Consider the following 26,915-nt stretch of genomic DNA (forward strand, 5'->3'; position numbering starts at 1 on the left):
ATGCAATTTTCACTTAGTAATTCACTTAGCCAATGCCTGCTAAATAGTTGATCTCCCCCTGTTCCCACATCATTTCCCTGAATAATTACAAGGCATAACAAGACAAACAGATTTTTAAAAGGTCAGTGATCCAAGAAAACTGTAATTTGAGTAAAACTTAAAAATGGGTAGACCAAAAGGAAGAATGAAACCTGTGTATGCTGAACCATTACCACCTGCTCTGAACTGAACCTGAAATAACCCCATTCCTTTTGCATGTTTTGTAAACAAGGTACAGCCAGAAAGGTATTCTCATTTAAAAGCTAACTGTATTGCATGCGATATGGAAAGAACAGTCAAATGGAGTACTAGCATGTGAAAGAAACGTTGCAATTATATGAAATACTGCTTTTGATATTTTATTAACAAGCAAGCATCCCTGAACTGGGTCTAAATGAAAAAATACTTCATCAACCAATCAGAATACAAGGCAGTTATATAAATTTATTTTATGCAACATTGATTAGTTTTGAAAATTCCCATTTTTAATGTTTTAATTTCATCTTTTCTTTATTTTTATTTTTTAAAAATCACTAAAAGGACACAACCCACAAAAATACAATCTGTATCTGCTCTATATTTACAGATAACTGGTCACTATTAAGGCACAGATTTAAAACTAACATTTTTATGTAGCAAGTCAAATATTTGTGCATAATATAACACTAACAATATGGTATGCTGTACTGTCATATTCCCTTTGTGGAATCAAAATAAGTGAGAAATTTTCTTTTTCCAGTGTGTTCTTTTTTTTTTGTGTGTGAAGCCCTATTGAAAGTAATGTTGTTGATGGGAAATTCTTCACTTTGGTGTAGATGATATAAGCACTGCTCAGGAAAAGACCACATCAACTTAATACTGTAATAAGTTCAGTTTCCAAATATATAGTACTGTCTAGATACATAGTATGTACTTATGAAAGATTAAAATTTAAGAGTGTAAAGGTACTTTTGATACATTTAATTTTAGACAAAGAAGCAAGAAGGGGTTGCAGAAAATTCTGTACAAAGTGTTGCTGAGTATGTCATTAAAATATTTTAGAAAACGAACATAACTGAAAACAACTTGATTTTCCAACACTAGTCTTAAAAATGAAAATATTTAAATGAAAGCTCATTGGTAAGCATGTAAGTCAGTCCATGTCAATGGAGCTACCTACATGCTTATAAGCAAGCACAAGCGTAAATACTTCTTGAATTAGTTGTGGCTTCCACAAGGGTTTGCATGAAGTTGCTCTTGCCTGTGCAACACACACACAAATACATCCCAGATAAGTGGATATTTACCTACAACATTTGAGCACAAGAATTTTGATGTGAACAGCTGTGTGCATATAGGATGCAGTTCTATCCATTTCAATCTGAAAAACAATCTTCAACCCAGAGTAAGCTACTGCTATTTGATCTACAGTGGAAGTCACCCAGCTATACACCATTAAGTAGATATGGCTGAAGTACTGAGCAGTTATTTTTTGCTAACCAACAAGACTTTGTATTATTGCTTGATCATCTATGCCCTCAAGTAATAATTTCTTTAAATTCCCTTTGTGTGTGCAAATTTACCTATACATCGCTGTTTTCTCACCTTGAAAGAATTAACCTTGGAAAGTGTCAAAACTATTTCTCACCCATTTTTGCATAAAAACCAACTACTGTAAATGTTACTCTAATGCCTTCTGTTTAAGAGCACTTGACAGTGGTTTATGTCCATTCTCAAAAGGCTTGTACACCGAACATAAATAATACATTACAGTAGAGGTAATTCACAATATTTCTCATGGGAATGCTTTTCAAAAACATAATGCTTAGAAATGTCATACTGCATTGCAGAAAGAGGCACTTTAGGAAATCCTTCATCATATGAGAACCCTTCATAAATGCATAACAAGACACTTGTAAAGACAGGAATAATATTGCCAAATTATTTGGACTTTCACAGTATAAGAATGCAATAGTTAGCTCTAGCCACTTATAACATGGACTCTGTTGAACATAACTTGTTTCAGAAATAGTTCATCTCCAGATTTTTAAACACTTCTGCAGCTGACCATTACAAATCTAAATTGAACAAAACATGCTATTACATCCATTTCAAGTTGGTCACTTAATTGCTGCATGCATATTCACATAAGTAATATTCGTCATTTATTAAATGGCAACACTGCTGTCTTGTCAAATTAGATTAGTTCTGTTTAATCAAACTGACAGCCTGGAGCTCTAGTTTGATGAACGCCTTTCATTTTCTACCATAAGTCTGCAGTAGATCAGTACAATCTGTTACATATTGTAGGTGTATAGGATCTAAAAATAAAAGTCTGATATAAATAAATGTCCTTTAGTGGCAGGATACTAAAAATAGCCCTTTGCTTTGAGACAACCATTAAAAACAGTTTTAGCAAAACAGGCAGCAGTTAAATATGATGACTGCAAAGGGTTAATATTGCAAGGTCCATTTTGGTCTTTCATTGCATCTGTTACAATGAGTTTCATTGCAAGCAGCACTACACTGCTTCACCATAGCATAATAGGACTGGTTCACTAGCATGTGGCTTGATTTCAGAACAATTTCTTCAGGTAGCTACTGGGAGACAGAGAGTAGGGAAATATGCCTAAGAACCAGCTCCTATAGTACCATTATAGTGAGATGTGACAATGCAGAAACATCTGGAAAAAATTTTGATTAGTGCCAATATAAAAATCAATATGGAAATGAGAGGAGTAAGTTTCCACAGGACAAGAAATCAGAACATGTAAAGTGCAGAAAGACCTCAATAATTATTTTAAGCAGTACCAGAAAAATCCATCTTGATAAAAAGCAAAAATCTATGCTCTCTGGCATCCCAGCCCTTCATTCTTCCTTCATTCAACAAAGTAAAAATTCAGTGCATACATTATAGTTATAGGTAATAAAATACTAAACAAAGAACCCTATATTATTATTGCAAAATCTGTCCAATCTACTTGAGTAAAACCTAACCCACATTTGGTGTTTTGAAAGACAACAGACAAAAAGTGTTTTCTCTTATTTTTGGCACAGTATTGTGCAGACAAAACGCTTTGGTCCTTCATACCCAGACTCCCAAAGTGCAGAGGGTGGTGTGCAGTGAAGGCTGTCCACAGGATTGCCGTGTCCGTCTTTTACAGTTGACTTTTTGAGCCACAACTTACTGCTACCAGCGACCGCTGACACTAGCAATGTCCGAATGATACTGACGTGGCAGTCTTCCACTTGCTCCACCTTCCAGAAATGAGGCACGTATGTTTGATGGATCAAAGAGTTTTCTTCGGTTTTTATTCAGTTCTGTAAAAGTTCAGAAAAGCAACTCTCATCAGAAATACAGTATTTTGGCCTAAAACCACACCAAGACTTCTATTTAAATAAAAATATCTCAGACAGAATGGTATCAACTCAAAATGTCAGTTTAGTAAATATAATAAAAATGCATATTAAAATAACAGGTGTTTGCCCCAGTTCAAGTAGGCACCCTAAGTTTGTATTAGTAAATGCTCAAAGCGTTTTTCCTTTCCTCACCTTTCTGTTCTTGTGAGCAAACTTTGTAATAGATACAAAACTCTGAAGGATTACACAGATTTTTGATACTGCTGCTGAATAAATGCATTACATTTTCACCTTCTTTACCCCATAGCTTTAAATGCATGAAGCACATTCACTAACAGCATTATTAGAAAAGATGCAACTGGGAGGAAAAAATTGACAACCTGAAAAGTTTCCCAGTATAGATTTGCTCCTGCCAAGATAGTGAAAACAGAATTCCCATGTAACAGAATTCCATATATCAGCATGTTATTTATTGCAATTAGAAAAAAATACCAAGCTAGGCACCACATGCTAACTAAAATGCATTCTAAGAAACAGTATTTTGTCTTTTCTGCACATAGGGTACAAAACAACCTCATAATGGAAGCGAGTTGGAAAAATTCCAAGTAAGGTGTTTCATTCAGAACTATGCATTTTGTAGATACAATTGACTTTGAACAAAAACCTAAACAAAAATACATGAATGCACTTCTTCCAGCTAGGAGTGTGAAAGCTCCATTAAGTCTGGTTTCAAGTACCTTCTGCTTAGAGTTGAGTCACTATGACCTCTGTGGACTAGATTCTTACTTTTCAATCTTGCCAAGATCCTTTGACTACTATAAAACACACGACTCAAATGAGAAGGAAACAAAGTACTAAAAATCAACAAATGAAAACCTGTGCGGAGTTGTTTCTTTACCTGAGATTGCAAGCAGCATTTTTCTTCTGGCACCAAAAGTGGTAATGCCTAATTCTTTTAAATCTTGATCAGTAAGAGTAAGGAATGTTTGCAGATCAATCTAGAGTAAAAAGAAATAGGAAAGTTAGGCAAAGCAAGTCTTTCTCCAAAACTACCAAGTTGTACATTTGGTTCAGAATAGCCCTACTTTTTTTTCCCCCTGCTGCACTTGACAGTTCTTTTAGCAATCTATTCTCTGCATGTAACAGCAACTGCTGCGTTCCACATAACTTATTAGAAGTTTCTCACCTGGCTATCTTTGACAGAAAGCAGTTTTAGAAAAGCATGGAAGATTCAGTAATCACATTTAACTTTCATTACTGAAATTGAGTATTTAGCAGAATTTCTGCAGCATAATAGGAAGCAGCTGGGTAGATATGCCTGTTGATAGAGTAGGTGTTTCAGACTTGACTAAGCTAGAGGATGATTGCCCAACTACTAGTGATGTAATTGAGTTAATTAAAGCATTGAGCATTTCACAACATAGAAAGTGTGCAACCATGGACATTTGTGGTTTGTTGCTCCTCATACAACTCGTGGAAATATGGCGGAAAACTGTTCAGTTAGAAATTGCTCTAGCAATTGCTTGGCTCATCACACAATCAGCAACTCTTGAGATTAAAAAAAAATAAAAATGAAAATCCCATCAGGCAAAAGTCATTTTGGTGTTAGAAACCAACACAGCCACTTCTTTTTCAGGCACTGAGAATAGCTTCACAATAATAGGAAAGGATTAATGACCAGCTAACGTGGGCATTATTAAACATGCAGAGCAGTACAAAGGAGATAAACCTGCCAAACTGCACACAGAATTAACTGAGGCACAGCTGGATTAGTATTCAGACTCAATATTGACCCTGCCACAGACTGGTTGCACAAATAAAATTCCTCCGCAGCAAAAAGTATGATTAGAGGTGAGAGTCACTGGCAGGAAATGCACCAGATGCATCTGCCTTGGGCTGAAACAGCAACATATTTATGTACCCAAGATGATTCTACAAGTGCATACACACGAGTAACCTAGAGTGCAGGAGAAGGTACAAATTTGCCTCATGTCTACACTTGGAATCCTGCTACGTACACTCAAATGCACCCTGGTGTGTGCAAAGCAGTTTTCCACCCACAGAAGCAAACCTGAACACTGGTACACTACTTGAGAAGCTCAAATGGGAGGCCTTCTCTGTTTGTTCTTTTGAACACAAGTACAGTTCTACTAATGCGGCAATCTGTGCAAATATCCACTTTGCATGGTCTGTTATGACAAAACATGCAGATGCAAACTTGAGACCAGCAACTGGTGCAGATTTGATCACTGTTGATAAAGATGCAAAGCAGACATATGGGTACAGAACTTATGAAAAACACTTAATCCACCTTCCCTCTACCATGGGTCAGCAGCACTGACACAACTCACACAGACATACCTGTGCTTTGCTCCTTAGTACACCCAATGCCAGCAGTGTGGTATGACACACCGCTTCCCACATAAGATGACTGCTTTCAGGAAAAGATCAGATACTCTGCGTAAGTCAGCAAGTCTTGCAGCTGGGCTCACTGTACTTTTGTACAAATTGACTCTACCTATATAGCATTCTGCAGCCATGAAATATTAGCATCTGACCTAAAGTGAAATATTTACTTAATAGGTGCAGACATAGAATAGAGAAGGTCCTATATGTGACTGGCCCAATCTCCTGGCTGGGAATGGAGGAAGTCCATTCAACTATCACACAGGATGAAGCAACAAATGAATGTTTGTGTACCCTGGCTGTAGCTGAGACAAGATGTTGCTGCTGAATGTAGACTAGATTTCCATAACCTGTCAGTCAACTTCCTGTATAACTATTAAATTCTGGGTATCATTCTATCCTAGTTTACAAGTAAGAGCCAAGGTTTAAAACTTACTTGAAATGAAGAAAAAGATATCAGTTCAATTTTTTGTATAAATCAAAAGGTACATGATGAAATAGTACCCATGCTAAGCTGACTGGAAATTCATGAGATGACACACCTTTGGTTAAGAAACAGAACTACTGTTGTAAAACACACTATCAACACAAAGATGCCTTGCAAAAGAATACTGACCTCTTGCTGTTGAAATACATCTGTATATTTGCCCAAACCAAGTTTGCTGAACAGCTCAGGCAGATCAGATCCCTTGAAGAGGCTGTTCAGGTTACAGCCATTGCTTCCAGTCAGCGAGGAAATGCAGTCCATGTAGTTACTGCTACTGAGATAGTGTTCAGCTGAAAGGAAAGGAAGGGCAATTTTCAGTCATGCCACAGAAGTGCACAGTTCTCAGTCACAATAACGTTGCATTCAATTACACCTTCAATAGCCAACTTAAATTAATTTTATTTAATAACAAAATGAAAAGGAAAAAACAAAATACAGCTTTAAGTGGTCTGAGAGAACAAACAGATTGAAATGATTTTTCTTGTTAACTTCCATATTTATTTTCAACTAAAAGCATGTTCAAGTGAATCTTTGAAGCAATAATATCATATTAAACAAACATCCACCTGGATACAACTCAGGACCTCAATACAGGTGAAAGAACTGCAACTCTGTTACTTTTCTCCCTCCTTAAGCCCTTCTCCTCTTTTCTACAGTAAGTATTTTGGAAAACATCATTGCACATAAACACAACCAGCTCTTTCTGGTTGGGATGGGGATGTCATGCCAAATCAATATCGGTAGTGAAACTAGAGAGTAACTGCATGATTTGGTTATCATTTCAATATGTCACAGACAAAAAAATAAATGAAATGGCTTTATAAATACTGCATCTGGAAATATGTTACCTATATAGTTTTTAATTACATTCCCTAAAAAATATATTTTAAAAAAAGAATTATGGTTAAGTTTCCAAAGAAAACAGATTTTGCTGAGCAATCCCTTTCCTCTGCACGTACATACTTCCTCCTGTTGCACAACAAGAACAACAAAGATATCTGCCCAGGACTGCATCAGGAATCTGTAAGTGGGGCCACTTGTTACGGACACCGGAATGTAGACTAAAATGATATTTTTCAGGTGAGTAAAATTCAGATTGTTCCAGAGCCTTCTGCTATAGCCTCCACTACTGACTGCCAACAGGAGGCTGTAAAAACATCACTTTTCACATGGGCTATGCTAGGGTTCTTATTTTCTGGAAACAAACTACTTAGAAAGTGTCCAAACTTAATTTGATCCCAAGTGCCTCCACCAACCTTGGCTTCATTTGGAAAGAGAATTTTAAGATAGTGAATGATTCAATGTTCAGAGTTGAAATTATGGACATTAGGTTTGACAAATGAAGCAATTACTACGTTGGCATTTTGGACTTTACAACATGGTGCCTTCATTTCTTCTGCATCAGAGGAAAACAATACTAATACAGAGGAATATAATAGAGGAAAATAATACTAATACAGAGGAAAATTATACTTGAGTATTTTACTCAAAGAGAAATTTATGATCTTACACTTGGGGCAGATTATGCAAAACAACATACTAAAAGCAAAATTATGAGATACTTATTAGGAAGGCAATCATGGATAATTATCATAAAAACAAAGCAGAAGTTCAACAGCACTATGTGACTATAAAAATCTTGCACTGTAGCACTCCCGCACGCTCTCACATTCAAGTAAACACAAACAGCTATGAATTGGTTGGGCTAATGTGTATTTCATCTCCTTCCCTTCTCTGGAAAAAGCTACAGTGACAGCAGTCTGAGGATTCCCACACTGCCAATACATTCAAATTTCTAATTTTCTTCTAATGTGTAAGTAAGTACATTTTGAATCCTTATTTAAGCCAAATGTCCATTTTATTCAATTAACATGTAAATATTGGCATGATTTCAACCAAATTTTTCATCTGTTCTATACTGTGAGTACTTAAACTACTGCATGTAGACATTCGTTGTTGAGCTAACATGCTTCTTAGAAATATATATTATATTTATCATACAAATCATTACAAGTGTACCAACCACAAACATTTACTAAAATTGAAACTATCCAGTCTCATGATGTCCAACTTTATTTTTATTATCTGTGTAATTGCAATCAGTCTGGGATTTAGGTTTTATTCACCTTTGTAAGAAGAACAGAAAAAAGAAGAGCCATAATGCCATCACAGTTGGTATGGTCCCAAATTCTCTATTCTATTCTATATTTTTTGTTGTCTTTCAGAAAGGCATAGATTAAGTTACTGAAAAACTAAATGAAGTTTCAAAGCATGTGGATGAAGTAAAATTGTGATCTGTAAGTTTTAAACTTTTTTTAAAGAAGGAATTAAAACACAGCCTGCATCCAAAGAAATGAGTGTTGAAAGCCATGTACTAGGTCTAGCCAAACAGTCTTATTTTTATCACCATAAAGAGAAAGCTTTAAAATTCATCATCAGCACAGATTATAGCTGCTCCACCAGCTAGCAGATAGACCAATAAAAGCCTGGCTGCTGCTGCCCTGATAACAGCAGAACAATGGCACTCTAGAAATAAGCTTTTATTAAGGCTGTACACCTTGAAAAAGCCTTCCAAAGCAGCAAAGAACTTTTAGCAAAAGTGTCTTGAATTTAAAAAATTTCCTCAAAGGCTTTCCTTTTGGATCATTACCTGTATATTATGTTACACAATCTTACATATGCTTTCACTTTGCAATTTGTAGAACAGAAAAAAGCCTGAAGTTTATTAATTCATTATACAAGCAACAGTAATTTGAATCCCTAGTGATGTAGTCAGGAAATACAAATATTAGTATAAATATTTACTAGTATCAATTGGATTTTAGAATAATAATAATCAGATCTTAGGACATTATTAACCTGATTTATTTTGTTTCCGCTTGGGGCTGGCAATTGAGGAGACAAATTCATGAGCTGTGGGTCCAAGGCCATTACGATCTCTCCAGTTATCAGATTCACTGCCAGTTCCCAGGTGCTCCCGACTGTTGGATCGTGAGAGAGACATTGATGAACCCTGCAAGTTGCAGAAAAAATTTGGGCAGAAAACAGAAGTTTAATAGCGATTCAAATGTTTTCTTTGAAGCAGGTCAGTTAAAAAAAATACTTTTAAGCATCTTCTTGGTAGTTGATTGATTGGAAAATAATTGTAAACCAGACAAAAACAGCAGGTGTTTAAAACATATGTGGTTTAAGGATTTCAAACAGAAGTTTACAGAGCACACTCCAAAATCAATTTCTCAGTATTTCTGAGTTTGCTTCCAAAGGTTCCATGGTATCACATTCATAGAATCATAGAATCACTAAGGTGGGAAAAGACCCACAGGATCATCCAAGTCCAACCATTCACCCATCACCAATGGTTCTCGTTAAACCATGTCCCTCAACACAATGTTCAAACGTTCTTTGAACACCTCTAGGGTCAGTGACTCCACCACCTCCCTGGACAGTCCATTCCAGCGCCTGACCACTCCTTCAGAGAAGCAGTATTTTCTAACGTCCAGCCTGAACCTTCCCTGGCGCAGATTGAAGCCATTCCCTCTAGTCCTATCACTGTCACACGAGAGAAGAGACTGACCCCCAGCTCACTACAGCCTCCCTTCAGGTAGTTATAGAGAGCAATAAGGTCTCCCCTGAGCCTCCTCTTCTCCAGACTGAACAATCCCAGACTGAACAATCCCTTCAGCTGCTCCTCATAAGGCCTGGGTTCCAGACCCCTCACCAGCCTTGTTGCCCTCCTCTGGACACGCTCCAGGGCCTCGATGTCTTTCTTACAGTGAGGGGCCCAAAACTGGGCACAGTACTCGAGGTGCGGCCTCACCAGTGCTGAGTACAGGGGGACAATTACTTCCCTGCTCCTGCTGGCCACACTATTTCTGATACAAGCCAGGATACCATTGGCCTTCTTGGCCACCTGGGCACACTGCTGGCTCATGTTCAGTCGAGCATCAATCCACAACCCCAGGTCCATTTCCTCTACACAGTCTTCCAGCCACTCTGCCCCAAGCCTGTAGTGCTGCCTGGGGTTGTTGTGGCCAAAGTGCAGGACCTGGCATGTGGTCTTGTTGAACCTCATCCCATTGGCTTCAGCTCAGCTATCCAGCCTGTCCAGATCCCTCTGTAGGGCCTCGCTACCCTCAGGCAGATCGACACTTCCAGCCAGCTTGGTGTCATCTGCAAACTTACTGAGGGTGCACTCAATGCCCTCATCCAGGTCATTAATAAAGATACTGAAGAGGACAGGCCCCAGCACCAACCCCTGGGGAACACCACTCATGACCAGGCACCAGGTGGATTTAATTTCATTCACCACCACTCTCTGGGCCAGGCAATTCCCACACAAGTTGTAGACAAAGCAGTCTGTATACTGTATCCCTTCATGGCCACTAGTTGGAGTGAAGTGGATCCATTATACACTACTTGACAACTATGTTGTACAGCAACAGTTCTGCAACAGTTTGAGAATTTTTTTAAAATACATTTTCATATTCCTATAAAGATCTAATCATTAACTCTCATCAGCACTGCTAGTCTGTGTTCCCAATTAAGGCTACATTCCCTGAAAAGCTGCAGTCAACTATGGAATTGGGGTAGACACACCCCCAGAATTGGGGTGATACAACTTACTTGCATGAACTGAAGATGACAGAATTCAGTGAACAACTGAACTTGTTCACAATATTTACATCAAATCCTAACTGAAAAGCACAACTTGAGAGTTAAGCAACTTTTATACTGCTTAGGAAAAAAAAATCAACACCACTGGTGAAAAAAACCAAAAGTGCCTTGTCATTGACAAAATCAAGAAGGTATGAACTAAGGTTAGTAAAACTTCACAATTGAGGAACAGAATGGATTCACTCCAAGTCTTCCAAATAAGCAAGAAGAGACTGGGCCCTCTACAATGTGTTTGATCATCGTGATGGTTAAGAGTTCTAAAGCAAAAAAAGATGTCAGTCAGTTTTTCTGGAAAAGTGAACATTCATTAAAACATCACAGTGAAGTTTAAATGTTCAGTGAGCTTATTTTACAAATTCACCTTCCAGACAGTAGACTGTAATACCAACACCATGTCTGTTCAAAGACTGGGCCCTCAGTATATCCCACACAGTTCACATCAAGAACACAGGTGCAGGGGAGGATGGGTGGCAGTGCAGCCTCTGACACTAATGATGTTGAAGACTGCTAAGTGGAAGCAAGAAGCAAAGCATCCAAGATTTTTATTCCTCCCATGTTTCCACAATAACTCATAGCAAACAAGGACGACAGGAATCCTAATGTTTCACTGGAAGGATCTAAGTCTATGGTTTGTACATAGACACTCCAAACGACTAAAACACAGAACACTCTTAGTTAGAACATCTTTGCTTAGAGACCTTTAGTAGTGTATCACAGCTGGGGGGAAAACCCCCAGCTCATCTCCATCAGTATAAAAACAACACTGAAGTTACAGAGTTCATTTGCTTTCTCTCTCCCCCAAAGTTACTGCTGCAAACTCAATACAAACCTCCAAATCTATTACGTAGAGTTGAAAGTCACACAAAGTTCATATCAAGTGGGGAACACCACAGTACCCTTCACCCTATCATTAAATATTTCATCTACCTACAGAAAAGCTGCCCAAAGTTCCAGACTGGAAGAAACATGTTGCTTCCCTTTTATAAAGGCAGGATAGAAACAAGGAAAAAGGAAGCAGGGAAACTGGTACAGCAAGCAAGTGCACTTAAAAGCTAAAAACTGTAACTTTTTTTTTTTGAAGTTATAGATGTTACTTTTGAGAAGAAGTCTATCATCATTCACTAGAAATACATTTCCATTACATTGTGGTTTTTATATACCTCATATGTAGTTGTCATAGATGGCTTATATGATACATGGTTAGCTCTTCTTAGTTCTTTGATTGTTTCTGCAGGCATAGATTTAGAGAAGCCCAACCCGCTCCAGGTATTTGTTGGAGTTCTCACTTCTGTTACAACTGGCTTCTTTAACATAGCTGAAAAATGCATAGACAAATTAGTCAATCTCAACCTTAATAAAGGTGCTGAGATGATAATACTGAAGTCACATATGCTAAGACTTCAACACACCAAACGGTCATTTTAACAATTCCATTTGCTACATATTGAATTCTACCCCTCCTGAAGGCAATTTACTCTGCTAAAAGTTAAGTAAACCCCATAAGGTTGCAAGAAAGTAAAATATTTGAAGTATCAAAACAAAGGGTTGTTTCTCTTCTGTTGCAAGCATATTAAGTTTATTTTTAAACAAGGTCAAAAGACTCATTGTTTTATGTCCCTTATGAATTCTGTAACTTCATCTACTCCTGAAATAATGATCAACTTAGCAAATATAACAAACATCCTAATACTTAAATTTCATTTAAATGAAGTCAATTACAGCAATTAAAGCTGAGAGGCTTTTGAAAAAGCACAGTCAAATTGTATATGGATGTACTCACACTGTATCCCATGGGCAACTTCTTTAATACCATGATTATTTCATACTATGTTGGTGTTAAAAAAAATTTTGAAGCATGAAAAATTAATACATTTCACTATCAGCTTTAAATTTGATTACAAATGGAGTTATAGTTCTCTTAAGGTTCAGTTATATTTCAGCAATGGACTCACAAACGTCTGAGAAGTCACATACCTTTGGTTGCTAGCAGCTTCTTCTGTTCATAGTCAAATGCCTAAAATTAAACATACAGAAGATAGTTGACCTTTTAGATGATTTATAGATAAAATAGATTTTTAAAAACTTTTTTTTATTTCACAGATTACCAATAACTGAAAATTCCCCCTGTATGTAAATGCATTCACACAAATGTAGGCAAATTTTAAATAATTATCTCTATTAACGTGACGTTGCAGCACTATTTAGAAAGGCATATTTCTTTCTGTATAAGTAGTGTTTAACATCTATTATTAAGACAGAACTAGTGCGGTTACTTCAGTAAGCGTCCCCGTAGATGAGCCTGAAGTTACAGAAAAGTTGTGTTGACATTGCTTATGAGAACTCGTAAAATATTTTTTCATATCAGTTACTATAAAGTAATAAGACTTTGCACGCAAATATTTGAGTGTAGATTCAGATAGCCATGCAATTTATTTTGTGCTGAAATTTTATTTATTCAACAGAAGTATTGTTTTAACCCTGTCTCCCTTGAGTTAGAGTTGAAGACCGAACCTTTCTTCTTTCTGTTTCTTCATATTCCAAAGAAAGCAAGATTAACGTTTTTACTAAATTAAGATTTTGAGACATATGATGGTATTTGATTACTTATTCAAAGAGGTCTTACTGTACTACGTGAAAAATAACTAGTAATCCTATAGCAGTTTCAGCACAAAAATGACGTTATTTTCACCCTTCTGTATTTTGCACTAGATTTGGGCTTATTCAGGGGAAGCATACCTGCATATTTACATAAGATGGCTGAGCTAGACGTGCTCTTTCGGAGTTCTGCTGGGCAGCTGCTGCTCGCTCTGCTGCCCGCTCACTTCCAGGAGCCTTTTTGTCAGCCATAGGACTTTCGGAAGCACTTAACTCCGCATCTGAGAGCAACCTGTCGGTGGTACTGAGGAAGCAAAGTCAGTATTAAATCCAGCCTTCTCACCTTAACAGTAAACATTCAATGCAATTTTCATTAACCAAGTTTTACCTGTAGAAGTATGGCAGCAAGATTCAACAAAAGCCAACGTGCAAACATTTCATCTTTTACAATACTTCCAGGTCTCAGCTTTCCTTTACTATACATACCTGTTTTCTCTGTCAGTGAAACAAAACAAATTGTTGCTTTGTATGCTGCCAAGTATGAGGTTATGAAATTAAATTTGAGCTTCCTGGAGTCAAGAATCATCACATGCAACCCCTACGTAGTAGGGCCTCATGCTATTTAGCCTTGCTCAGGCTAGCAGCTCAGCACAGCTAACAGATTGACAGTAGTAGGATATAGACAAGTTATGAAAACTGAGGAAGTTAAGATAAGCCCTATGCATCAATCATTGCAACCCTATGTGCCAATGTACCTCCTACTGAAATCCTTTCTAAAAAAGAAAGAAATACTTAAAAATCAGCTCTACTCTCTGCCTGCTCTATACAAGTGTATGCTCCTCCTTTTTTACCTCAAAACAGAGATATAATCACATTTTAAATGATTATCCCATAAAAAAAACTCTGAAGAAATTTTGAGTGCTATAACCACAACAAAAAGAACATAACATACAAACAACTGAGTTAAAAATCCTTGGATTTCCCAACTATGTGAATAGAACTCATGAAATATTATATTATAGCTTTAACAGTGTAAATAAATGAGGTAAGAAAAAGCAACTCAAAAGAGTCATGATAAGCAGTTCCCAAAAGCTTGAAAACATCTCCTTAAGAACAAAACCTGCATTGCCAAGACACATGACTCAAAAGGGCCCTTCCCACAGCTAGGTCATGAAAAAAAAAACAAGAAGTCACTGAAAACAGTGTTTGAGAACATGCTGTTGTGCCTTGAATGCAGTTTTTCCTACCAAGGAAACAGCCTCAGATTCACACAAAGGCAAAAACCCTTACAGTTGGGAAATGATCTCAAAATAATCAATAAGAAGGCAAAGTACAAAAGAGCATCCTTTAGAAATATCTAATAAAAATTTCTGAAGAAAGTGCCCTTTCTTGTGGGATAGAAAAAGCGTTCACCTTTTTTGTGTTCCTCCTCTCTTCTGTCACGGGTACAAACTAAAGAAAAAAATTCCTAGGATGTACAAAAATTTTTCAAAGTTTGCAATCAAAAGGCAAACTAGAGTGTACATTACAAAAATCAAGCTCAATTTATGTCATCTCTTGGAATATCTGACAACTAAAACATCCCTTCTACCCTACAAACACATACACTAAGTATTTTTGCGTGGTGAAAATTCCATTTATCTGCATTTGCATTTTTAGCTTACTGTAAGTGAGAGTTTTTGGTGCCTTGCAGTAATTCAACTGTTTGCCTCTTTGAACAAGCCTGTTTGGAAGAGCTCATCATCTGCTTCAGATCACTGGTATTTGCTGAATGGGACGGACTTCTTGGCATGCCCACTTCTACAAAAGCATCATTACAACCTACAAGATCGATAAAGAGAATGATTAAAAAAAACCACATAAATCTTGTAGTGATCATTGCTTTAGTAAGTGCACTGGAATACAAAGCACAAACTGCTTTCCCAGTTTTTAGGAATAACATCTTGGTTTGAGGTAAGTCACCAATTTAAGTTCAGATGCATAAAAAAAGCCAAACCCAAGCATCAGTGTCAAAAGAGTATCTATTATGTCTTGTAATTATTTTCCTTTATTTATTCAAGTGAAAGCCAAGTAGTATGAATCAAATTTAAAGACAATAGGAAGTGACTATTTCAAATGAATTTGATTTGTTATCCAGTTCTATTAAATCCTGTCAGGTGCTCAGAGAATCTGCGCTGGAATAAAAGCACCTCACTTAATGTTCAAATATCTTTAGAATGTATTTTTGCAAATACTTTTATCCTTGATTGGTTGATGCATCTTTAATTCAAACAGCTTTTCAGATGACCACAAGCATTAAGAGCATCTCCTTTATTGCTCAGTATTTGCAAGGGAAGCAGGGCCTTTACAGAAATCTACACAAGTTCGAAATGGAATGAAAGTTCCCTCCCTCCAAGAATTAGGGAACAGCTCTTTACGCTGCACTTTAGAAACTGAAGTAATCAGCTGAAACTTTATTATAAAATGTGCAAATAAATTCTGCTTGTCAGCGTCATCTAGGTTTGATCTACACATAATTTTGTGCAAGAATAAATCTGCCAAGGGCATTAAGTCTTCCCTTCCACTGAAAAGCAAAAATAAAACATGCTGAAACCAGCAGAGAAGTCTTTAGCAATGAAATTAAACAGCTACAAACAAAATCCTAAAATTGTACAAGCACTGCACATTTGCATCACAACCTATAGATGTTGTACATTTGTTTCATGAACACACATGGGCTACACAAACACTATGAAAGAATCAAGTACCAAAATCTTACCTTCTGTACCATTTGACTTGGCAGCTACTTGTTCTGATGCACCATGAGTGCTTGTTTGTCTTGCTGAATCACTGTGGTTTGCATTCAACACATTTTCTCCCAGTGAAGTGGCAGACAGCGCAGCATACTTGATATTTGTGGCCTGAAATAATTGTCAAATTGAAGTGACTGTTACACTTAAAATATTGCAAATTTTGCCTGTCTGCATGAAAAAGCAAAAGATTCATCTGACATAGGAAAACAGTATGTTTGAATGCCCCATTTCTCAAGAAGGAAGGGGCATATAACACGCAACATTCTGAAAACACTACTGTTCCACTTGAAAACGTAGTAGCCTTCAGAATCTACTAACGTCACTTCTTTATCCCTTCAGACTTCCTTAGACAAGGTTCTGTCTAAAACAGATCTGGTTCTCTAGAGATCATGTTACTTACCTTCACATGACCATTTAAAGAAGCTGACCCTTTTTTACTCTCTGATTGCATGCCATTGACGTGGACTTCAACAGGAGTCAAGCCCGGTGGTGGAGACGGAGTGTTCTGACTATAATTAGGTACTCCAGACAGCAAAATACTAGTTAAAGTTGCTTGAGCAGTTGATGGTATCATTAGGTGTGGAATAGCAGAGAAACCTGTGGAAGAAATTTTGGTAATGCTCTCATTATGTTTCTCATTAACTCAATGATTCAAATAAATACCTATCAGTATGTAGCTTGGACATGTGAAGAAGTTTCCTTTAGAATCACATGCCAGAAATGTAATGCTTTAATCATCACTTTGTGGGTTAACAAAGTTTATTATATTAGCCAGATGAAAACATTGTATGTGACAGCCACGTTATAAATGTACATGAAGTTATAACTTCAAATTATGACATGTATTCACCTGTGTGAACATAAGACTTGGGAATTAAAGCTCTAAAAATGAATGATTCTGGACTCTTATTCTTACACCTTACTGTTGAACAATCAACAAAATCATTTAATCTGCATTCAACTTTCACCAACCTGTGGCATTCGTGTTAGCAAGAGATGTTGTCCACAATGCGGGGCTAGGTGTGCCTGAACTTGGACTCTGCAGGGGACTCACTGAGCTATTGAGAGCATTCAACAGAGAGTTTGGAGTAGTTGAGGTGTTGATGGACAGTGCTGTTGGACCTAAAAGGCCTGCCAAAAAAAATTACACGTGTGAATATTTAGCTAAAGTTTGAATGAAATTCTTGCAAGTTTTTAAGTAGCAATAAAAATGAAAACAAGAAACAACCTAAGTAGCACCAGCATATACCTTATAGATGGACCTCAACATTAAGCCTGCTGTTAATTTGGTGCAAAAAGCACACTTAAGCACCAGGATTCTTAAACTGGGAAACATGAGAACTGTAGCACTCTTCATATCCATCTACTGGACTAAGTGCTGTAACACCAGTCTGAAATGGATGCTTTTCAGGCTTGTCATCCTTTGTATTACCTCCATTGCTTCTGTCAGTTTGTTTCACAGAAGCATCACTTACAGAATAAGAAAGCAACCGCACTTTACAACCTTGTTTTCATTTCAAAACAACAGCTTTTTTTCTGAAAAAAAAACTCATGAACCGAACCACTACTTCCACAGTAAGAACCAAGTTCCTTTTTGCAATTTCAATACTGATAGAATCATCCTCCAAATGCATTTCCTCAAACTAGCTCTCAATCTATGAAGTCAGTTCAGAATTATACTGAGATGAGATAAAAGCCAATCCCAACATGCACGCATGACAAGAAAATTACAGCAGGAGCCACGTTAAAATCCACAGTCAAATGGCACAATAACTTGCATCTGTGTGATCTTGACAAAAGCACTGACAGAATTACACAGCATTCCTGGATGGCAGACTGAAGGGTAGTTACATGGTAATGCTGAATTTTAGGGACCAGTGCCATTAAATTGGTCACTAAACTCTTGTTGAGTTGTTCTTGTTTGATAATTGGGTCTTTGCAGAACTTGAAGAAAAGGTAATTCCAGTCTAGACTACCCATTCCTTCTATGAAATTGTATCAGATAGGAAACCTGGTTATTTCTGTCCTACACTTGATACTGGTAAATAAGGTCTAACGTCTGTTCTAAAGTCTAAGGTCTGTTCTTCCATTAACTAAAGCAAGATACCTTAATAAAGTAAAATACATACCAAGTCCAGTGAGTCCTAGTCCTGCTGAAGACAAGATATCCAAACCAGGACAAGACAAACCAACAGGACATGAGACAGTAGAGGCATTTGATGCTATGGTGACTCCACTGCTTTCAAGTCCCAGAAGACATTTCCGTGCCTCATACATATTTAAGGCATTTCGTTCAACACTTTTTACAATCACAGACTGGAGGTAAAGACAGACAAGAGCAAAACAAAAGGAAAGAAGAAGAAAACCAGTAACGAACAGCTACGTAATGCGTCTGCAACACATACAACTCTTAAATCTCCCCTAACAAGTAACACAGCAGTATAAGATAGTGCGAGAAAACATCCATTAGCAATTACTTAAATTCAGTGGCCTTAATGGTTAGGTTAGGAATTTTGTATGCACTTTACAAAGAAAAAACGATGGAAGTATTTTCTATCACTGGTTATCATTGCTTATTATAAAAACAGGTTATTATTGGACCTTGGTGGTATTTGTCACAGCAATCTGAAGTGCCCCAAGATCTAGAAAAATGATCCAGTAGTTTAAGTCTTACACTCTTTTACCAGAACTCTATATGGCAAAGTAGACAAAACTTTTGTATAAAGTTACCAAATTCCTAGCTCTCTGAAAAAAGGCATAGTTAACACCTGAAAAATTAAGGAACAAAATAATTGTTTGTTCCCTGTACATTCTCCTCACACTGTTTCTTTGTATGGACTGTGCATACCCCTACACAGAGATGCTGAATAGCTAACACAGCAGCTAACACTACTTTGATAATTCTGTTATAACAATATGTACTACAGTATAAATAACCGAGTACTTCCTATTCACATTTACCTGAGTATTTTAACAACAAATATCAATTCTCAGGAATACTTTGTAATTCTATTCCATGTGCTGCTTTTTTTCCTCTTCAACTTCTTATGCAAACAGTTAAGCTTTCTCACAGTTCTTTACTTAAATTCTGATTGCTAAAGAACACTGCAATTATCTGGGAGATATATGATTCAAGGATTTTCTTTACAACCAAGAATGGGTCAAATCAGATCTAATATTCCCCCCCCCCCCCCCCTCACTATTTCTGTATAAAACCTAATCACTGTATCGCCAAATATTTAATGAATGAGTCAAACTGCCATAAAGGAGAGCTATTACAACATTTAAACTGATATTTCAAGCAGAAAATACGTACACATTTTACAAGTTTATGATCCATTAAGTCAGGAAGGAAGGGCATCCATGTCAAATCACCAGCTCTGAGAAGCTGGCATGAATGCCTAAAATGAATACATGAGCTTTTCACCAACCTTGCTTGGTTGCTTTGGCTTCGGCTTAATGCTTATGAAGACATCTAACTGCTCCATTAGCTGCGTTATAAATTGTGGTTCTACTTCAATTTCTTCCTTCATATCAAACATGAGCACAAGAGGAAGGCAACCCTGAAAAGATAGATGCAAAAATTTAAACATATGCTTTCCTCACATTAACATCAGCAGTAAACTGAAATACATATAAACTGCACACATATGCATAAGGATGTATTAAGTTCAGAAAAAAAAGGATGAAGTTTTAAGTAAAGCCACTTTATTGCCAACAAGAATGTAACTAGCTTTTTATTCTTGGATTTTGAATAAACAGTTTGGCGGTGTAAGGATGAAATGATCTGTTGAGTATTTTGACATCAAAGTCAGTGCATATATGCCCCATGTTAGCTACCTAAGCTAAATTAAGACTGTCTAGAGGATGAAGTTCAGAAACAATTATTACATACCAAATCAGAATAAGGCACAGTCAGAAGCAGCCCACATTAAACTTAGCTTGGAATAAGGGAAAACAATTCTAAAAAATTGTCTTTGCAAGTCACTATGGTCTAATGTTCAACTTCAACTTTCCTTTTCTTACACTCAGTAGTTACAACAGGATTTTCCACTAATATAGATGGCATCACTGAAACCTTTCAAATACTAAGCTTCAAATTAAAAATAACTGGAAAAAATACTCAACAAAAGCAACCAACCCTAAAAAACAACCAAACAAGAAAATGTAGAACATATATACTCACTGCAGCCTTCTCAAGGTATCTAGGGATTATTAGATTGCTCATAAATAACAACCAAGTCAGTAGAAGACAAGTCCTACTTATGGTAAATTTGGATTCACATTAAAGTAGATATAATATCACATGTATCAGGAAAAAAGTGAGAAAGGAAACAGACATTTGACTAAATATGATCACTTTCTTAGTTTCCTGCTTTTGTATTGGAACAAAAGCTACAAACTGGTATATTCTTCACATCTCTAGCTCAGTATTTAATTTTTACATATGCCTTCTCAACCACTCCTAACTACAGAATGCTTTCCTAACATAAAATAGTTTTAAATTAAAGCAAATTCTCTTGATTATTTTGACTTTAAAAAGATTGATGTAATTTCACTAAGTGAACTTGGCTAAAAAGAACAATCATGAAGTTAATCTAAAAAAAAACACTGAAACCAATAATCCATGTTCTCACTGAAAAGTTACAGAAAGCAATATCACAAGGTTTAATCAAATACCTGCTGAATAAAAACTCAATTAAAAGGTTAACAAGACAAAAAGGAAAAATGAAAACTTGGAAATGGGAAAGTCAGTTTTTATAAATGTACATGGCTGGACTTCTGCACTGAATTTTCTCTCCTGTGTTTAGAGCACCTACATGACAATATTGAGAGGAACACGACAAAGTAATGTTCTTCAATACAACATGAATGAATGAAAATGATTTGTCAATATTGTCCATAATTAAATACAACACAGTCCAAAATACCGTATGCCTAACCAACATATTAAGTCTACTTTTTTAGTGATTATAAAAATATGGATAAAACCAATGGGTTAGGGATGAGAGGAAGACAGAACAAGAATATTTTATCAAGACCCGAACCCCTCTCACTCAGTCTACTAGTTAAAAATCACTACATCTTCTTTCTTCCTTTTACAGTTGGCCTTCATCACTATGATCATCGCCTTAAACAACACTATGAATATTTCTCTGTAAGCAATATGCTGATGATTAGAAACTGGAACTGACTAGCAACGCTATCAAAGATCATGTATACTCACAATTTACACTTTAGATGGTCTTATCAATGATATTAGTTACTAGCTAATATTAAGTTTCCATTCAGACATACTATTAAGCAACTTCTGAAGAATACTGCAACACGACATCTCATAAACAAAGGTACACATTAAAGGCACATTGTCAACTCTGCAAACATTAGTGGCATTTCTTTTCTTGGTACAAGTGTCTAGATTCTTCTAGTTATAAGAAATTAAAACAAAATTACTTGACCTTTATTTTTATATCACATCCTTCATTCTATAGGGCACTTCTATGGCCTGACTGTGAAACAGCATCAGCTATTGCTCTGGCTGAACCAGAGCAGCTGGAAGAAGCCACAAACAAACATGACCATGGGAAGAAGGCCAGCATGCAGTTCCTCCTTGCAGAAAATTGCTCCAAAACACAGAAATTTGATTCCACTTGATAATGTCAGAGAAGAAGCAATCAAGAAAATAGTACTTTAAATGAAACTCAGAATGACTGCAGCTATTTATCTTCAGTTATAAGTACAAATGACAAATTTAAATGTTGACATCTGAGGCTGAAAAAACACAGATTTTACTAAGTTAGGAACTAGGGTTAAGATTTTATCTTGTTAGTTGCTTCTTCCCTCAGCTTTTCAATTGACTAAGACAAGCAGAAGATGGCAACACAGCACACAGCAATAACTCCTCCCTCTCCACCCCTCACCCCCCAAGTCTGCCTTCCACTCAGGAGGAGCGGAAGCACAGTTACCATAAATACAAATTGCTTATGCCGCATTAATATTGCCACAGCCTTTTTTCAACTCATGCTACCACAGATCACAAGTACTTTGAGTAACTACAAACACACACAAAACACTGACAAAATTAGAACACTCAGCTGATCTAGCATTTCGCAATGTAATAAACCATCTTCTCTAAAATTGACTTACATTGGACCAATGTGGATAGGGTAGATTTTCCATTATTTAGCATTTTCATAAGCAAGTTTAACTGAAAGTATTTACCATGAGATATTGTCTGGCAAGACAGACAGACTCAATCGTGCCCTGGAGGTAGACAGTGGATTTCTTCTGTGGGTTACTAGGGTCAGGGAAATGGATCTGAGCACCAGTCCTCTGCATGATATGTTTGATGTTACTGCCATTTCGACCCATCATAAAGAGATGATGCTGCGCTGCAATGTCTAATTGCGTGCTCACAGGGATTGCAGAAGCCAAGCTCCCAGCTAGGTGTTCCAGAAGCATGGCTGTTCCTTCCTGCAGAGGCAAACAAGAAGCTGATGATACGAAGCATCACAATAACACAAGAAGCTCATACAAAAACAAAACAAAAGTTGCATCAGACTGCACTTAGCATTCAAGATAAAGAAATTCCTGTTTTGATCCAAAACTCGATTTATAACAAACTTCACTATTTCCATTTTATGACAAAATGGAGAGTTTAATTGCCATCACTAAAGACAAACATTAAAGACAGCAAACTGTCTGATCTCAGCAGAACTCCTGGGCCAGATACAGCCATGATAAAGTCAATTGAGACCTTATTGGGTAGGTACAACTGCAAAATTTATCTTTCAGTTTTGTCCTCAGTTATTCTCATGGGCTTGAGATACACCCCTATGAGACAATATCTGTCACACTGCCAGTAATTACCAAAAGCTTCTTAACTTTATTATGATAAATAGGCTCGTGGTAGTTCCTTAACTTGTCTGTTAAATTCATATCTCTAAATCACAGGTTGGCAAGACAACTTAGACGAACCATTAAGGCACGTTTCAAAGCTAAATATTTGACTGCACATTGAGAAAATTGACGTATGAAAAACTTTTTACTATTGATGTACTTTTTACTAATGATGTGGGTAGGATTAGGACACATTCCAGAATTGTTGCAAACCTGAAGAGGTATGTAACAACAACAAAAAATATTACTTGATGTTGTGCTGAGCTTTTAAACTTAAAACTACCACATTTTTACACTTTATCTACAGCACTTAAAGTTTCCTGAGAATTAGTACTAAGATTATAGAAGCAATTTTGCCCTCACATGTATGGATGAGGAAGGATATAACGCTAACATAATACTTAGATACCAAAGTTACAAGTGTATGTACAATATGCAGAAACCTCCTTAAGATGACATTACCTTCACAGCACTAGTATTATTTTGTGACCCTCTGACAATGACCGTAGCACCATACATTCGAGAGCGTTGTTTAAAGGAAACTGAAATGTTGTATGTCTGAGATATATGTTGAATTGTGTGAGAATTAGGATCAGGGATTGGTTGCAGAATTCCAGCAATAGGCAATTCAAACATCAGTACCAATGGAAGCAGCTCCTAGAACATTGAACAGAAAATATTGAAAATCTAAGTAATGCTCAGTAAAATTACTGCAACTTTATTACTGAATTAGAATGTATTGATCCGTTATAATTAAACTGATATAATATCTTCCCCAAAAAATTTATTATCTTGAGTTAAAAAGGCATTGCTTTTCCAAGGGAACAAGTTTTGTATTTTTTTTTTGTTTGTTTGTTTTAGATGACAATTTTTTGTTTGTGTTTGTCCAAAAATAACAGAATCTTTTGCAATTACGTAGCAATCATACAGCCAGGTTAATTACCTATATTATTTATATTTATCCACACTGCTAACAGAAATCATTATTTGTAAACATTCATAGAGACGCCTCTGTTCCTTCACGGATAATTAGAGCTCTTAAATCAGGTACAAAGCTACATAACATTGGCTTCATGTCTTTGAAGACGTACATCTGTATAAATAACACACCTGACTACACTGACTACAATTATTGTTGGGGGGAAAAAAACACAATTTATTAGATTTATTACCTATGCTATGATGCACACAAATCTAAACTAGAAATGGAAGACAGGAAGTGCTATGAGTGGAGAATGGAACCGAATTCCACTATAATTTTATTGTTTTGAAACACATGATAATGATTGCGACTGCCTTTTAAATTATGTTCACACAGGATGCCTGAGCTTCTACAGGTCAACTGTGGGGCATAAACAAAAATGCAATTTTAAGCACAGTATGGGATACTTTACTTCCTGCTTACACTGTAGACTGTGTTCAGTGTTCTAGAGCTAGTTAGAAAGTGATCCACATGCTAGTAAAATCTATATAATACCCTTCGGATATTACTCATGAATACACTTGTTCGTTCTATATTTCTGCTGTCAGAGAACAGAGCCAAACAACCCTAAGGATCTTATATACACAGCAATATTTTCCTTAAGAGGAGCATTACACTAAAATAGGCTATTACCCGAATTCTAACTCTTGCAGACTCTACTCCAGCTGGCTGTCCTGCTATAGACACCTGGAAGAGTAAGAATATAGAAAACACTGCATTACGTTTTCAAGTGAGGCATTTGAAAATTTATTAAAATACCTATGCTTTCTTTAGGAATCAACACTGAAATGACACCCAGTAACATTCCAACTGTTGTCTAAACTGTAGCTGAAAATTTAATCTCATTCAAAAAAAAGATCTACCTATGAATATTGCAGCATCTTAGGTTACATACACTTCAGCAATTAGAAGTTTATCAAGTGATCACTACAGTCGTTTGGATTAAATAATGGAAATACTCCTTTATGTGCTCAAAACTCCTAAGTATGTTTTCTTGAATGTTTCAAAACTGCTGTATTTTGAGGAGAAGCCACCGGGATGCCCAAGAGAGATTCTAAACACCAAGATGCAAGATTAGAAGGTAAGCATTTCACTAATGGTTAGCATTACAGGAAACGTCCAAAACATACAATGATTTATTCTACTGAAGCTAAACTCATAATAGAATGTTTGTGTTTGCTAGCTATGCACCAAATCTAGTTCTCAAAAACATAACAATATGAGTCAGAACTAGCAATAAATTAACCATGATTCAATGAGTTTAAAAAAAAAAAGAAAGGCTTTGCTTTTCATAGCGCTGCTTTAGTAGAACTCTCACACTAAGTTGCTAACTTCTGTAGGTTCAAAGTAATTTTAGCTTAAAAAAAATTAAAATGAAGCATCGCAGATTTTCTGTTTATAAAGCTTTCTTTTAGGAACTCCTGTCCTTTCTACACTGTAAACAACAAATACTTAATTCTCTGAACTTGAATTCCTCTCCTCTCCAAAAAAAAAAAAAGGTAATTGGAAAAAAGTTTAGAACTGTTTCATACTGATATAAATATATGCCCAGAGAAGCCATGGATGTCTCATATGCTCCATCCTCAGAAGCATTCAGGGTCAGGCTGGCCTGGGCTTTGGGCAACCAGATCTAGTGAAAGTTATATCCACCTTGACAGGTAAATGGGAACTGGATGGGCTTTAACATCTCTTCCAACCCAAACCATTCTATGGTTTTAAGATATTCTAATGATCTACAATATAAATAGCTAAAGTTTAGTAGTTAAAAAAGACTTATACATACTTGGTTGCTTTTTTCTGCTTGATTATTCCTATTTGAGTCTGGAAAATGGATATGGCATCCTGTTTCCTCCATCACTTTTTTAATATTATTGCCACCTTTCCCTATCACATGAGAATGTTCTGTATGTGAAACATCCATCTTCAAGGTTACCCGGTTGCTCTGGAAATGAAACACCCATGATTAGATACGCTAAGAGCAGAACCTGAGTATTTTATAGTATTGGAACTAAAAGAATGACACCGAAAATTGCTCTTCAAAGCATTTTTGTAGTGCCTTATCTTCTACTCAGATAAGACACTTTAATATGGATCACAGTCATTATTATTTTCTAATACAGAAATAACATGGAAATGAAGGAGGAACAGAATATGAAATATTTAAAACTGCATATGTACAGATATTTCCCAAAAGCCAAAGACATCAATAATTGGTTACAGTGAAGATTTTCACAGAACTTTACTTTTACTGAAGTGGCCACAATCTACTGTTTGCAATGAAGTAGTATTTCAGATCTTCAAGATAAAAACATCAAACCAATGAAGAAACTAGGCATGGTCATATGGCTGGCAATATTATTCCTAGAGAGTTCAGATACAGAGAAGTGCTTTATCTAAGTATTCTCTTGTTACATGTATACAGAAAAGAGTACATCATATGTCTACATCAAGAAGAGCTTTTTTTCCCCCTATTTAAATAAGCACATTTAAAAAGATCCATTTCACAACGGAATTAGAGGATTAAGATCTGAAAGTAAATTTTGTCTTACTTTTGTGTCCAGGACTGACATTATTTTCTCTTTAGCTTCTTTAACATTTTCCTTCTTTCCAGAGACTTTAATATGAGGATCTATAAAACAAATAAATACTTTTAAGAAAAAAAGAAAACCAATATCTATCAAACTTTTGTCACTGATTAAAC

General features: G+C 36.4%; 1 protein-coding gene across 3 annotated transcripts in view; it reads right to left on the reverse strand.

Moving 5' to 3' along the window:
• Positions 1 to 463: 463 nt before the first annotated feature.
• BICC1 (BicC family RNA binding protein 1) overlaps positions 464 to 26,915 on the reverse strand; it is a 97,937-nt gene continuing 71,485 nt past the window's right edge. For all 3 annotated transcript variants that reach the window (NM_001199507.2, XM_046942779.1, XM_015287965.3), the window contains 18 exons: positions 26,764 to 26,843; positions 25,998 to 26,156; positions 24,848 to 24,901; positions 23,695 to 23,889; positions 22,555 to 22,806; positions 19,764 to 19,895; positions 18,462 to 18,648; positions 17,305 to 17,463; positions 16,733 to 16,929; positions 16,299 to 16,440; positions 15,205 to 15,361; positions 13,682 to 13,844; positions 12,920 to 12,959; positions 12,106 to 12,260; positions 9,131 to 9,284; positions 6,401 to 6,561; positions 4,277 to 4,376; positions 464 to 3,339 (listed from right to left, as the gene is read on the reverse strand). In NM_001199507.2, coding sequence (NP_001186436.1) covers positions 3,209 to 3,339; positions 4,277 to 4,376; positions 6,401 to 6,561; positions 9,131 to 9,284; positions 12,106 to 12,260; positions 12,920 to 12,959; positions 13,682 to 13,844; positions 15,205 to 15,361; positions 16,299 to 16,440; positions 16,733 to 16,929; positions 17,305 to 17,463; positions 18,462 to 18,648; positions 19,764 to 19,895; positions 22,555 to 22,806; positions 23,695 to 23,889; positions 24,848 to 24,901; positions 25,998 to 26,156; positions 26,764 to 26,843 — 2,618 coding nt within the window. In that variant the 3' untranslated portion in view covers positions 464 to 3,208. The remainder of the gene's footprint in view (positions 3,340 to 4,276; positions 4,377 to 6,400; positions 6,562 to 9,130; positions 9,285 to 12,105; positions 12,261 to 12,919; positions 12,960 to 13,681; positions 13,845 to 15,204; positions 15,362 to 16,298; positions 16,441 to 16,732; positions 16,930 to 17,304; positions 17,464 to 18,461; positions 18,649 to 19,763; positions 19,896 to 22,554; positions 22,807 to 23,694; positions 23,890 to 24,847; positions 24,902 to 25,997; positions 26,157 to 26,763; positions 26,844 to 26,915) is intronic.

The sequence above is a fragment of the Gallus gallus genome, chromosome 6 (genome assembly GCF_016699485.2).
Source record: "Gallus gallus isolate bGalGal1 chromosome 6, bGalGal1.mat.broiler.GRCg7b, whole genome shotgun sequence".
NCBI lineage: Eukaryota > Metazoa > Chordata > Aves > Galliformes > Phasianidae > Gallus > Gallus gallus.